This window comes from Ricinus communis, chromosome 4 (genome assembly GCF_019578655.1).
Source record: "Ricinus communis isolate WT05 ecotype wild-type chromosome 4, ASM1957865v1, whole genome shotgun sequence".
NCBI lineage: Eukaryota > Viridiplantae > Streptophyta > Magnoliopsida > Malpighiales > Euphorbiaceae > Ricinus > Ricinus communis.
In genome coordinates this window covers 11,518,000-11,533,177 of record NC_063259.1, presented here as the reverse complement: position 1 = coordinate 11,533,177, position 15,178 = coordinate 11,518,000, and the positions used below count along the sequence as shown (strand labels likewise).

At 33.6% G+C, this 15,178-nt stretch overlaps 1 protein-coding gene across 1 annotated transcript; it reads left to right on the top strand.

Annotated features, from left to right (window-relative positions):
- Positions 1-8,926: 8,926 nt before the first annotated feature.
- On the top strand, positions 8,927-14,200 carry LOC8286223 (metal tolerance protein 9). Its single transcript, XM_002518783.4, has 6 exons — positions 8,927-9,334; positions 10,190-10,302; positions 10,587-10,832; positions 11,885-11,965; positions 12,053-12,283; positions 13,610-14,200. The coding sequence occupies exons 1-6, from the start codon at positions 9,145-9,147 to the stop codon at positions 13,958-13,960; spliced, it is 1,212 nt and encodes a 403-aa protein (XP_002518829.1). The 5' UTR covers positions 8,927-9,144; the 3' UTR covers positions 13,961-14,200.
- Positions 14,201-15,178: the final 978 nt, after the last annotated feature.

Sequence of the window (15,178 nt, the reverse complement as noted above, 5' to 3'; positions counted from 1 at the left end):
ATCAAAAGAAGCGCTTTTGGGAGGCACCCCAATTTTTATCTTTAATTTCTATTTTTTTTTTTAACCTTTTGTTTTGGAAACATTTTATTAGTTTTAGTTTTCATATTTTCAGTTTTGATTTTATTTCTTTATTTTATTATTTTCAGGATTCTACCGAGGAGGCACCGAATTTCCACAACATCGGCCTCGATGGATGATCAGGCGATCCCCTAGATCTTTTTATTTTTCCTGCATTTATTTACTTTATTTTTCATACATGTCATGCACTTGGATTGTATTGCTTTTGTTCTCTTAGTTGAGCATTCCATGCGGGGTATCCATAACATTTTACACCGAGGACAATGTGTTCTTTAAGTGTGGGGTGCTTATGGGTAAACCCTAATCTCTCATATGGATTTTTAATTGCTATGGCTAGGTGTTGTGTATTTTTAGGAGATGTTAGGACATTGTGTTTTTATGCACTTGAGTATGCTAATTTTGAGCCGATTGATGACTTGATTTATAGAATTGTAGTTACTTTTCTTTGTTGTTCATTGTCCTTGGAAAACCATTTATGGTGTTTTACACATCAACCTCACGGGTTAAACCGGTGTTATTTAATTGTTTTCGAATTGTCGAATTTTAACTTAGAACGTTGATAATATCATATGCATGTGTTTCTTAAATAATGATTCAATTAATGATGTTGCGAACCAACTGCACCTAATACCACACCCCGAAAGTGAGATTTTGAGCCAGTTGAGCATTCATTTTGCTTATGCTCTTTATATTTCTTGTTTGAGTGTGCATTGTACTTAACTTTGCTTCTAGAACTTGCTTTGTAATGCGTGGTCGAAGTTACATGAATATTGTGAATACCATGAGATGATTTGGGCGATTTAGGATTCCCAGCATTTGACCAAAAGCCTACCACCTTATGTTTCCATTAGTTAGCCAATTTTTGAGCCTTAATCTTTTCTTCATAATCTACACCTATACACTTCAATTATACCATTCTTTACATTTATCTTTCCTTTACCCTTATGCTGGAATTTCTTTCTGTGATATGTTCGACTTTATGTGGGATTAAAATGCTAGTTGCTATTTTGGTAAATTCACTAAATCTTTTTGATATTTTAAATGCTCCCCTTGATCCAATTTGTATTTGTTATTCTTTATGTTTATTCGAGTTGTATGCGGCGATCGCTAATAAGCTGCTAGTTCATTTCTTTAAAAAAAAAAAAAAAGAAGAAAAAAAAAAGAAGAAGAAGAAGAAAAAAAATATAATAAACAAATCTCTTTAATTATTTATCTTTTTATTGGATTTAGAGCATTTGCGAGCGTTATTCTATGAAGTAGGGATTTTAGTGAATGATTCTTTTTGTGATCTTAGGCATTTAATCCTTTGAGCATATAATATTGTTTATCGCACGAATTCCAGCATTTTCATACTTCTGTCCAAATCTCCGTACCTTTACCCTAGCCCCATTACAACCTTGGTAAAGACCCTTTGATTTTGGTATTTACTTATTCACAATAGCGAAGATATGATTTATGAGCAAGCTTATGGTGAGCGGGTCTTGTGCATTTGCTTTAAGGGATTTGTTATTCACCTAATATACACTTTGAGTGACTTGAGTGATTCCTGTGAGGCATTGGTTCATGATGTTTGTGTTGAGTTATCATTTAAGTTACTCATGCATTAATATTATTTCCACTCTTTGTTAATAATTTGTAATTTGATTTATGATTGAGTAACCTTTGAGATGTGTTGAATACTCTCTGTTGTGGACTAGGGGCATAAACTGAAAGGAATTGCTAACTGTAGTTTTATGGGTTGAGTTGTTAATTGCTTGAGGACAAGCAATAGCTTAAGTGTGGGGTAATTTGATGAGCATAGTTTTATACATATTTGCTTGCATATTATTGCGTATGTTCTTAGCAATTATTGTGCTTTTATCCCCAGATCACCCGTGTTTTATGTTCTTTTGCATTTCAGGAACATTTATAGGACAATCATCGTTGTTTAAGCAATTATAGATCAATACGTGCAGAAACGGACGAGAATTCATCAAGATCGGACAAGAGCCCGCAATGCATACATTGAGCACGGCTTGGACTCTGGCCGTGCTCAACCATTGGCTTTGATTCTTGAAATTGGCACTTTGGGCACGGTTTCCGTAGCCACCACGGCCTTCAGCACGGCCCGTGGTGGCCAACACGGGGAGCAACACGGCCCGTGGTGGACAACACGGGGAGAAACACGGCCGTGGTGAAACCCTAGTTGGTGAGATCCACAGTTTGACGGCATGGACTCCGTGGTCTTGACCGGCCTGACCTTGACCACGGCCGTCTTGAGTTAAATATATAAGAAAAATTCATTTTTCTTAGAGAAAGGAGGGGAAAAAAAGAAGTGACATAGAGCCCTAGTGGCTGGTTCGGTTCTCGCACAATCGAGTGCGAGAGAGTTGCAGTGAGTAAGAATCCCGAATCGTAAGATTCCGAGTGCAAAACGATGAGTGGAGCAATTCAAGAGGCAGTTTGGGAGATTAATCAAAGTGTAGATCCAGATTTGGGTATTTCATCCAATTCGAGAGAAACGGGTGTACATGTTTTATTTTCATTATTATGTCATTGTAATTGATTTCCTAGATTGTTTTAAACATGAATATGTTTAGCTAAATTGATTAAATCCATTGGGATTTCTTTGCTATGTTGGTTTGATATTATATTGTTGGATTGTTTGAGTTGGTTTTGTATTCTTCTTGTTTTCAGTGTTAATAAGATTATGCATTATTCATGAGACGTTGTGAATTATGATGTTTAGATTGCTTTATGAGATTGAGAAATCCGTTTGGCAATTGGAACTTTGAATAACAAGAACTGGTTAATAATCGCTTAGAGATAAGGATAATTAACTAGCCGGATTAAGAATTAACAAAGCTTAATAGAGGCGGATTAAAGCTTAATGCTAATTTAAGAATCAATCGTTAGGAAGAGATTCCAACTTTAGGTTATTAGGTTTAGGAATTCGGTTATCGAGAGAGAGAAACCGAATTCGGTTAAGAATTCGTCCACGGGGAGCATAATTAGACTCACCGATCCTTTATCTTTTGTTTGATTGCCAACTAGTTTAGATTCCCTTTGGGTTTGTCTTCTTGTCTTGATATTTCACTTATCAATTACTCCTGCATCTCCCTTAGAACTTAGCTTGTAGTTAATACTTAGTTTAGAATTTATTCATCATCCATTTTAGGTTAATATAACAAAGAACAAAGGAGTAACTCTGGGCTTTCGCTTTCCCGAGGAATACGACCTTGATACTCGCCATTAGTGCTAGACTGCATCGATAGGTACACTGCCTTAGATTGTAGCTAACACGAGTAGCACACATCAATGCTCATTTCTGCCACAAAATCAGCCAATATTAGTGCTTTCATAGTCCTTAGTTCATATGGAACATCAAAAGTTCCCACTTGAATCGACCATTAAACGAGTCATCCAGATTTTTGTAGCCTCTGTAATGCCTTTCTTAATGGCTGATTTGTTCTAACTATTATTATATGTGCTTGGAAATATTGTTTGAGCTTGGTAATGGTGGTGATAATAGCCAAGGCCAACTTCTCTATCATAAGATACCGAGTTTCTACTCCGTTCAAGACCTTACTTATGTAATAAATAGGCTTTTGCTCGCCATCTTCCTCTCTTACTAGCATAGAGGCAATGGTATCCTTGGTTGCCACGAGATATAAATACAGGTTTTCCCCACTTAAAGGTCTACTGAGCAAAGGTGTCGATCTTAGAAACCTTTTCATTTTCTCAAAAGCTTTCTGACATTGCTCAGTCCATTCGAAATTATTAACATTCTTCAAGGTTTTAAAGAACGTAGGCATCTTCTGATGGAGCATGGGATAAACCGACCAAGGGCTATTATTTGGCCATTTAACTTTTGTACCTCATTAATGCTACTCGGTGGTTTCATCTCCATTATTACTTTGATTTTCTCAAGATTAGCCTCTATTCCTCTCTGCGAGATCATGAACCCTAAGAACTTCCCAGCTTTGACACTGAAGGCACACTTTTCCGGGTTTAGCTTGAGATGGTATATTTCTAGGATATTGAATGCCTCTTTTAGATCTCTAGCATGATCGTCTATCATTGTTGATTTGATGGTCATATCATCCACATATACCATAATTTTACCGATTTGATCTTTGAACATAGTGTTTACCAATCTATAGTATGTAGCTCTAGCGTTCTTCAAACCGAAAGGCATTACCGTGTAACAGAAGGTACTAATGTTCGTGACAAATGAAGTCTTCTTTTCATCGAACTTGTACATCTGGATCTGATGGTACCCTTGAGCGACGTCAATAAAATTGTATACTTTATAACCACTTGTTAAGTCCACTAACTACTCAATGTTAGGGAAAGGACAGCTATCATTCGAAAAAACCTTATTTAGATCTATGAAGTTAATGCACATCCTTCGTCTCCTACTCGGTTTTTTGACCAAGACCACATTAGTTATCCAGTTGGGATACATTACTAGTCTGATGAATCTTCCTTCCAGGAGCTTGTCGACTTCTTTTGTTATGGCAATCTGCCTTTCAGGAGCAAAGCTTCTCTTTTTCTACTTGACCAACTTAAATCCCGGGTTAACATTCAACCGATGAGAGATTATACTCGGATCGACTCCAACTATCTCAGAAGGTAAACTAGTAAACATGTGTTTCTTCTCAGTGAGAACCCGCTCTATGCTTTGGATCACCTGATCAGATAGCTCGGTACTGACCTGGATAGCTTTTTCTAGATTTCCTCCTAAAGAGAACTTTTGTAACTCTCCCATTAATTCTGCTTTTGATGGTCCCTCAACATTTGGGTGCATCAAAGCCTCTACAGGAAGTGCTTGGCATGTCCCTTTCATCCCAGTAAGATAGCACTCTCTTGCCATCTTCTGATTACCAAGTATGGTAATGACTCCTCTAGAGGTCGAGAGCTTCATCTTAAGATAATTGATGCTCGTGGCCGCTTTGGTTTCCATCAGCATAGGTTTTCCAAAGACTGCATTATATGCAAAAGGAATATCGATTATCATGAAGGAAGTTCACTATTTTTTATCAGACCCTTGATTCTATCTGCTTTCCCCGTTTCTTCTCTAAGCTTTACTATCAACTTGGCTAACCCTAAAGGTTGTACTAGCTGGCTTCTAATCTGAGCAAAGGAGTCGTACTCTGCTTTAGATTCATTCCACCTCCACCGATGGCTTTGTAGCACTATAAAGTCATGATTTTCACTACACTTCCGTGATCCACAAACAGTCTCCTTACTTAATAGTTCTCAATGAATCCTGAGACTACTAAGGCATCTTAGTGGGGTATTTCAATTACTTCTCCATCCTTTTCTAAAAAGACTATATCTGGGAGTTTTTCATTCTCGGCCATCATAACTCAGCCTCGCTTTCTTTTAGAGGTCTTAGCTATAAACATAGCTCTACCAAAGATGACAAAAATATCTCCCTTTTTAGAATCTCTTTTCCCCAAGAACCCTCTCGATCTCTGCCCCTTGATCCTCTAGAGTCCTTGTACTTCTATTTCTATCTAACTGGCTCTCCTTACCAATGACAAATATTTTGAGGTCACCTCTCTCAATCAACCAATGAATCTCTCTTTTGAGGTGAATACAATCCTCCGTATTATGCCCATGACCATTATGGAACTTATAGAATTTGTTTTTGTTCCTAGAGTCTGCGGTTCACTCCCCTATAGGGTCTGGATTCTTGATATCTTCTTTATTCTTTTGAATCCACATCAAGATGTTTTCTCTCCTTCTAATACTTAATACCTAATTGCTCCAAAAGTCACTTCTTCTCCAGTCATCCTTATACCCTTGCTTGGATAGGTCAGATTTCCCTTTAGGTCGACTATCATAGTCGGTTCTCCTTACAACTCGGTAGTCTTCATCTAACCTGATGAAGCTATGAGCTTGGTACATGAACTCGGCATACGACTCTGGCAGGTTGATGGTTAATGAATCTTTAAACTTATTCATGCAAGTATTATCAGTCATTGCATCTGCGGCTGTACCCTGGTTAAGCTTTTCTACTTGAACTGCCTCCTTATTGAATCTTTCAATAAAATCATTTAAGCTCTCATCTCACCTCTGAATACACTTCTTCAGGTCACTAGATCTCCTTTTTAGAGATATGCTGGTGATGAAATGAGCTTTGAATGACTCTGCAAGCATAGCAAAATTGTATATCGAGCCATATAGTAAACTATGATACCACTTATGAGCATTTTCCTTTAGGGTTTCCGAAAAAATCCTACACCTGATCGTATTTGACACGTTATGCAACCCCATCTTGATGTTAAAGCTATTAACATGATCTAATAGAACCCTTAAACCATCATAAGATTCTAAAGGTGGCAAACTTAGTTTCTCGAGAAAATGCTCCGCCAGGATGCTCGGGCATAAAGGATTACCCTTGGAGAGGATTTCGTCCCTTATTATCCTTACGGTATGATACTTTTTCAGAGCATCATTTATTGTCTCGTAGAATTATGAGTATGAAAACAAGAACTCTCCTCCTCGGTATCTCTAACTCGACTATTCTTTTCCTGAGAGTATTTGTTATTCTAGAAATTTGGATGGTGAGTGGTGGACCAATATCAATGGTGTGCTTAATTTTCCCTACAGCTCGATTGGTGCTAGTCAGCATAGCTTGCCTTGCGAGTGTCTAGGCTAGAACGTCCTCATAGTACTTTTCCATCTCCTCTACTTGCCGATTATATATACCAACAACATCTTCTAGTGTTGGTTACTAAAGACCCTGAGGAAGACCCGGTGGTGGAGGTCTGCTCTGAGGTGTGACAGGTGACAAAAAGAATGGTGGCTGAGACAAGTGTTGAAGGTCTCTGCCCCATCTTCCTCTATCGTGCAATCGAGATATCCTGCACAGGCGGTGGACCTCTCGAAGTATAATTTCCATTAAGGATCTACTCGGGCGTGGGGTGTTGATCGAAGAGATTCCTTTTCCAAAGTTGAGAAGATGGTATTATTGATTTAAGAGTACTTAGGACTCGTTGGTTGACCTGCAAAGGAATTGAGGATCCGACAGGGAAATTACTAGCTCCAACTCCAGTTTCTGGTGGGAGAACATCCCCACCTTGATTTTAACCAGATGCCATTTAGTTTGATGAGATAGGGAAACAAAGTTTTTTGCATAAATTTTCCACAAACGGTGCCAATTACTAACTTGGTCAAGGATTGAGCTATCAACAAGATCTTCCAAATGCTGACTCGATCTCTAGAGTACCTGCAAGAATGGTTAGAAAGTGTCGGACAGAGTTTTCCGACCACTTACTTTGATGATTGAGTCAGTAATTTGTAAAGGGTGGCTTAAGTATAATGAATGTGTAAAGTAACTTGTACTTGTAAATATGGTATAGTGGTTCCTTATATAAACGTTGATAGTCTTCATGTCCTACTAGAAGTGAAACCCTGTAGATATAGGTCAGCTTAGTTATAATAGGACTTGTTATCTTGGTTGTCTGGAGGATTCTAGGTTGAGTCGAACTCTCTCACTAGAGTCTGTCCATGACACGATCTCTTAGACTTTCTGTTATAGTAAAATACAAACTTAGTCAATCTTGTCTTTCTTGAGCATGATAGGTTGGCTTATAATGCTCTATTATCAATAATTGAAACTAATAAAGATATGAAGGTAAAAAAATCACTCATTAAATAAAAAGATAACAAGATTGATACATAAGTACATAGGCTAAACTAAACACTTAGAAAAACTAGCCTGATATATTTAAACCAATGATCATGGTCATTAAATAGAAAGACAAAAGAATAAAACTAAAAGTAAAGACTCCCTTTAGATCCAGAATTTCTTCAAGGTAGAAAGATGATTGGTTCTCACTCTTTCTTCTTGAAAACCTTCTTAGATTTTGAAAGAATAATAAAAACTAAAACTAAATGTTAAAAAAGATGAACTGTAGAAAAAACTGTACAGACAATAATAGTGGACATATGCAGATGAGAGATGTAGTAAAAAGCGGATAGTAGAGACCTCTCCTCCATATTTTCTAGATCTAGATCTGCAAGGATATATATATATATATATATATATATATATATATATATATATATATATATATATATATATATATATAAAAGAGTGATCCACCAAGATAAGTCTCTTTAAAGATGAGTACATAAATCTTTCTTAAGATAAGCATATCTAAAATAAGTCAATCTAATAGGTAAATCTATGGATATATTTATCTCCACCAAATATTATATGTAAATAACTCTCAATATAAATTATAATAATAATACAAAATGATTAAATTGCCTCTTAGATAAATAGTAGAATTGGGTTAGCACAACAAATAGCAGGTTTACATGTTTCAGTCTTAGACTTTGGTATAAACATGTCCAATTAAGTTTCTTTTTTAGTATTTTTCTCTATATTTTTCGGTTTTGCTAATATTACCTAAAATTGGACAATAAAATTAAAATGAGATAAAAGCATATATTTTCCACATATTATGTATATAAAACATACTATTAGAGCACTAAAATACTCTAAATATCTATACATAATATAAACCTATCATATATCATAACTAGTCTAGCATGGTTAAGCTTAAGGGTAAGTAGTAATTAACCTAATTAAAGTTTATAAATAAAAATTAAAGTTTATAAATAGAAACACGCACTAAAAATATCATATGGTTTATAATTTGTCTTAGGATTAGTCACTCAAATTATTATATTTATCAACTATTTCTAAATTTAATTTAAATCTAAACTTTAATAATTAAAGATTTATCTAAATAAAAAAATTAGAATAATATGCTTATATCGTCCAATGCGTAGCAGCTGTAGTTTGTTGCTACGGTGGGAACAAAATGGAAATATTCCCTTAATTAGGATTCCTTTCAGACAATATGCTTAAACCACATAGAGTCAACTCCAATGAGGCATGAAACGTGTCACTAATTTTTTAAAATCAACAGCAGCAGACTCCTACTTTGGGAAGTTAATCAAACATTAAGCATGCATGCTTTTCCCAATCTCTGTTATATAAAACAAAGGAATCTATAAAGTGTCTGTACATATTTCTTTTTGTTTTGTTTTGTTTGTGGCAAAATGGCCAAAAGTCCTCGAACAGATTCCTTTGATTATCGAACGGAGCTTCTATCACCTGCGCTACCAGGAGAGAAATATGGGGTGGTGACGAGTGAACAACCGTCGTGGCAACTCAATATGGACAAATTTCAGTTGCCGGAGAAACCCATCCTTTCTCATTTTGGGTTCCGATGTTTTCTCAAGGCACTATGTAAGTTTATGTAACTAAGGGCAAAAACTTTTTGTTAATGAAAATCCTAAATGTATTTAATTTTTCTTTTGTAATTTTGAGCAATTGTTCTAATTTCTTAAAAGAAAATACCCAAATTGTAAAATTATTGGCAGTTATAGTCAATCTTAAATTTTGACTAAGTTAATTATGTGGCATATGAGGTGCACGTCGGCATTGAATTCAACTAAATTTCATCAAAATTTAAAAGTTTGGCAATTTAGTCCATTTTTGCCAAAGTTAAAAAAGAGTCTAATAAGTTGCATAAATTTTGTATTATTTTAACCATTAAATTTTATATGTATATTTTAATTTAATATTTATTTTTAAAATATCGTCAGTAGTTCTTATTTTTTTATTTATTTTTTGAATTTAGTGATTTCCACTAAAATAGTTTTATATGTATGCTTTAATTTAATATATATTTTTATAGCATTCTTAATAGTTCTTATTTTTTTTATTTTTTTAAATTCGATGAGATTTAGTCCCTATTAAAGTAGCTTTACTTTACTTCTGATTTGCTATTCTTGTTTAGGCCATTTGAATAATTAGATATAAAATAATTAGGCATATAATATTGATAGGAAGACACATGAAATAGTTTTATAATATAATACTTGATTGATATTTTGCGGATGAAATATGAAAAGTTCTGAATTTGAGTCTTTTTGTTTACTATGTACTAATTTTGAAAGTTTATTACTTTTAAGATGAATTGTTTACAACTCGTTGAGCCTCGAATCCCACATCATATGCTATATAATATAATAAATAGTTAATTAGAGATGTCTCACTTGATCAGTACATGGAATGGTAGTAATTGCCATATTATCACAGGGAGACAGAAAAAAATAGCAGAGTATTACCGAAGGCAGGAAAGACTTTTGAAAGGATTCAGTGAAGCAGACTCATTTACAGAGCTGGGCATTGTCCCCGGAAAGTTAACTGAGGTAATATATTATTTTGATACTAATATTGAGACCTTGTTTGAGATTACTGCACGGTACTAAAAAAATATGAAAATTTTTAATTAATATTATCAGTTTTCTAAATTGTTTTTATAAATTTATATTATGAAACATGCATTTCGAAAAGCATTAATTCATGAATTATTCTCAAAAAAAGTTATTAAAATTCAAAAAAAAAAAAGAAAATTCAAATAATGAATTTACCAAACGCAATCTCAAATAGACAGTAATAATAATTTCTCTTTTTTGGGTTGATATGTATGTAGGATGAAAAAGAGCAGCTGGAAAAGAGTGAGAGAGTGGCCATATATGCATCGAACGTGGCAAATCTTGTGCTTTTCATTGCGAAATTGTATGCTTCAGTAGAGAGCAGATCGTTAGCTGTAATAGCATCAACCCTGGATTCTCTCTTGGACTTATTGTCTGGTTTTATTTTATGGTTTACTGATTATGCAATGAGAAAGCCAAATCACTTCCGCTATCCTATCGGCAAGCTCCGAATGCAACCTGTGGTGAGCCCATTTATGCCTTTTGTTTTTTTTTTTTTAAATCTAATTGTCATTATGAGTCATAAACTTAAACCTGGTAAGCAATTAACCACGTTTGAATTAGCGTATAATTGTTGACTAAAATTAGAGATAACGATAAATGATCAGCTCTTAGACTAGGTCATTAGATGTGATATTAAACCTTATAAATTTTAAATCCTTTTTTTTTTGGGGTGAGAGATATAGTTAGACACGTTAGAGGGGAGGGGGGATTATGTAGACATTACACTTTCCTATGGTCCTGCACATACAGGCCCGACCTGCAAGGGACTGTGATAAGACATTCAAGGAAATTCCTTGAAGGTGGTAGAACTTGTGACGTTTAGATTATGGGTGCCTCACCGTTAACCACTAAGCTAAGGGCTCATTAGCATCCATCTTTTGACTCTTAGTCAATATGGATGTGATGATATCATGTCTTCCAGTTAAGGAGATTTGGGCTCGATGTGTGCCTTCCGCAGACATAGCCAATGATGACTTATCTAAGAAATTGACGATGTTAGATTATGAATTTTGTATGCTTCCGGTAAACAAACAAAACAAACAAAAGAATTAAAGAGAATATTAGACCTTGTATCTAATATCGATTCGGATAATAAGTTAATTTTTAAGGTAAGAGGAATAGAATAATTCAATATAAGAGTATGTATTCTCTTCTTAACAAATTTGAATGTGTCTTTATATAGACTTTGCAATCCTATTCCGTAAAGAATAAGAAGCACTCTTTCTCTTATAATCGAATCTTTCTCAATTTTGAATAACCACTAAGGCCGGATTTAAAAGACGTAGCATACAGAATTAAATTTTTCTTGAATAAAAATTTCTTTTGTTATCAGATAATATCTTCATGGTTTCTTGAGAAAATTGAAATTTATTGGCTATACTCAAAAAGATTTTGTTAATTAAAAGAAATATTAAAATTAGATTTTTTTGCCTATTGTGTATTAATTAATATTTAAGTCGATTTTTTTTTTTGTGTGTGTTTTTGGAGCCTTGACTAATTCAGTGTTCTGCAGGGAATAATTATTTTTGCCTCCGTAATGGCAACTCTTGGATTACAAGTATTATTTGAATCAGGGAGAGAGCTTCTTGCCAAGGTATGCATTATATATATACATAATTATATGTTAATCTATATTAGTGTGATATTAATTAAAATTTATATTTTAAATCACTTTATGCAGGCTCAGCCAGAAAGAGATCCTTACAAAGAAAAATGGATGATTGGGATAATGGTTTCTGTGACAGTAATAAAATTTGGATTGATGGTATATTGTAGAAGATTTAAGAATGAGATTGTGAGGGCATATGCCAAAGATCATTTGTTTGATGTCATTACTAACTCAGTGGGTCTACTCACAGCAGTATTGGCTATCATGTTCTATTGGTGGATTGATCCTCTTGGAGCTATCATTGTAAGTTCATACAAATTGCATTTTTAATCCTTCTGCTTTCTATTTCTTTACTCCTTTTATTTTGTTTAATTTAGAAGAAAAGATTAAATTATGGATGACAGTAATTAGTGACTTGGCTAAGGGTCTGCACCGGACCTAAATCTTTGGTTCACAATTAATTTAGAGGTTGACCTGTGAACTAATCTTCTTCTAGAAGATTCAGTGCACGGATAAAAGTCAAACAGTTTGAAATTAATATGTTTTAAGAGAGTTAAGAATCATAATCTAATTTAGTCACGTTTATTAATTACTAATTGAATTGAAATTGAATATTAATGGCTTATTTACTGCCTAACTATACTTACATAATCAAATATTTAATATTCTATTGTTATGTTTTATTTTTTTTTTTATAGAATTCATATGCAGAACATTTATATACAGTTATATAAGTATAAAATATTAAATAGAATTTCTATATATATGTAGAGCATAGATAATTTTCTGTCAAATTTCCACAAAAATAAATATTTATAGTCAAATATTTTAACATTTTATTTTATTTAGTATTTATGAAAGGTTTGCTTTATGTGTGGATCAAAATTAAAATTAAAAATCAATGTATTTATGTATACTCAATATCATTTTAATATAAACGAATTAAATTTTGACATACAGTTAAGAATATAATTTTCACTAAATTAATAATTTTCATTTAAAATTTTCTTTTTAAGAGTTGAATTGGTATGCATCTACGATTCAAATTCAGGATGGCGTTTTGATCCTTAGCTGGTCTTTACTTTTTACAGTTTCAGGTCGGTTTATGAATTGAAAGAGTTTGCTAGAGTCGATTTTGGACTTGACCAATCTGGTTTAGATCCAACTTGTTGGTTCAAATGAATCCTTTGGCTAGGTGTAGTTATGAGGCACTTATTTTTTTTCCATTTTTTTATTTTACAAGAAAAGTATAGTCACTTATTTTATGTAAAAGTTGATTTTATAAAATTAACTATAAGAATTAAGAAAGTAAGATAAAAAAATTTTAAAATATAAGTGGTGAAAAGCAATGCCAAATTGGCTCGGAAATGACATATAAATTTATTAATGTAGAGACAGGACCAACTAAAAACTTGTTAAATAATTATTATCTTGGACATACTATTTGACTAAATAAAGACTTCTTCTAAAACATATAGAACTATCATTCAACCACCAATTTGAATCTGGACAGAATAATAAAGAAATAAGCATAAATGGAAAGCACCCCTGTAATTAGCTCTATTAGTGTAGCAATTGGGGGATAACTTATATTTATTGCATTGATTGTTGCTGTTATGATGAATGCAGATAGCTTTGTATACAATGGGGAACTGGGCAAATACAGTGGTGGAAAATATTTGGTCGTTAGTAGGGAGGACAGCTCCAGCAGAGTATTTAGCAAAGTTGACATATATAATATGGAATCATCACAAGGAAATTAAGCAAATTGAGACAGTAAGAGCATACACATTTGGATGTGAATACTATTTTGTGGAGGCTCACATTGTGTTACCAGAGGATATGTCTCTTAATCAAGCACATGATATTGGGGAGACTTTAGAACAGAAGCTTGAACAGCTTGTTGAGGTTGAGAGAGCTTTTGTTCATGTGGATTTTGATGCTACTCATAAGCCTGAGCACAACCCTAAGCTTCCTTGACCATATACATCACCAAGATTTGCCAGAGAATATATCTTATTTTTGTGTTTATTATTCTTTTGCATTAGTTTGAACATCCATGATCCATCCACACCACACCTGAAAGAAGAAAAAAGAACAAAAGGGTAGAATTTTTTTTTGTTGTACTACAATAACTGAGTGAACCATTTGGAGTAATATGTTATTAGCTTGTACTTGATAGTATGGAAACATGTATCGCAATTTTAATTTTTTTAGAAATCACTATTCCAATATTGAAAATAGATAGCAACATAGTCAGAGATTTGAAAAAAGAAACTATAACCTATACATAAAACAGGATAACTTATATTTGTAGTTGTTAAACTTTATACTTTATGACAAAAAATGTACCAAAATTCCAATTTATAACTAAATAGTTACTGAATTTTATTTTTAATAATACGGATAAGTTTTTCTGTGAGAAAAAATTACATGGGTAGTCATCAAACTTTAAACTTTATAACAAAAAGGTACTAAAATCTTAATTTTAAAAGATACATAGGTGGTACCTTTCTGCAACAAATCAAAATTTTTGATACTTTTCTGTTACAAAGTGCAAAGTTTGGTGACCATATATGTAATTTACCTTCTAAATATGTCGAAAAATCCACCGGTGTTATTAAAATTAACGTTTAGCAACTATTTAATTATAAATCAAAGGTTTGGTGTCTTTTTTTTATAAAATATAAAATTTAGTGATCTCCAATATAATTTATCCCATAAAATAGACTATCTTTAAACTTAATAAATTATTTTTTTATGAGACCATATGATATTATAAGTGTAGAATTTTATAGAACGGTGATGAATTTTAATGTTACAAGAATTCTGAGTTCATTACAACTTGAGATGGAATTATATACATGCTGAGATTCTGAGTTTCTTTCTAACGGACACTTCTGAATTTTTGGGAAAAAGGTGGAAGTGACCTTTCCTGCTTTGCAGGAAAGGATGCTCCCTTTTTCCCTTGGTCAGTGATGAAAGGTCTGCATAAGCAACCTAGCTTGTGCAGCCTCTGAGACCAAAAAGGTGCAGATACTTTCTGTTTTCTTCAACACTCCCCCTCAAGGTGGGTTCGAATAAGTTTATCGAGTCCATCTTGCTGAGAATTGAGTGATGATTCTGATTGTCAAGAGATTTTGTGAATATGTCTGCCAACTGATCTTGACTCTTAATATAAGGTGTTTCAATTTCTCC

Excerpts from the sequence above, each read along its gene's own strand:
- LOC8286223 (XM_002518783.4), top strand. The coding sequence starts at position 9,145 with ATGGCCAAAAGTCCTCGAACAGATTCCTTTGATTATCGAACGGAGCTT. Across the intron at positions 10,303-10,586 it reads TCCCCGGAAAGTTAACTGAG|GATGAAAAAGAGCAGCTGGA; the intron begins GTAATATATTAT and ends ATATGTATGTAG. Across the intron at positions 11,966-12,052 it reads GGAGAGAGCTTCTTGCCAAG|GCTCAGCCAGAAAGAGATCC; the intron begins GTATGCATTATA and ends CACTTTATGCAG.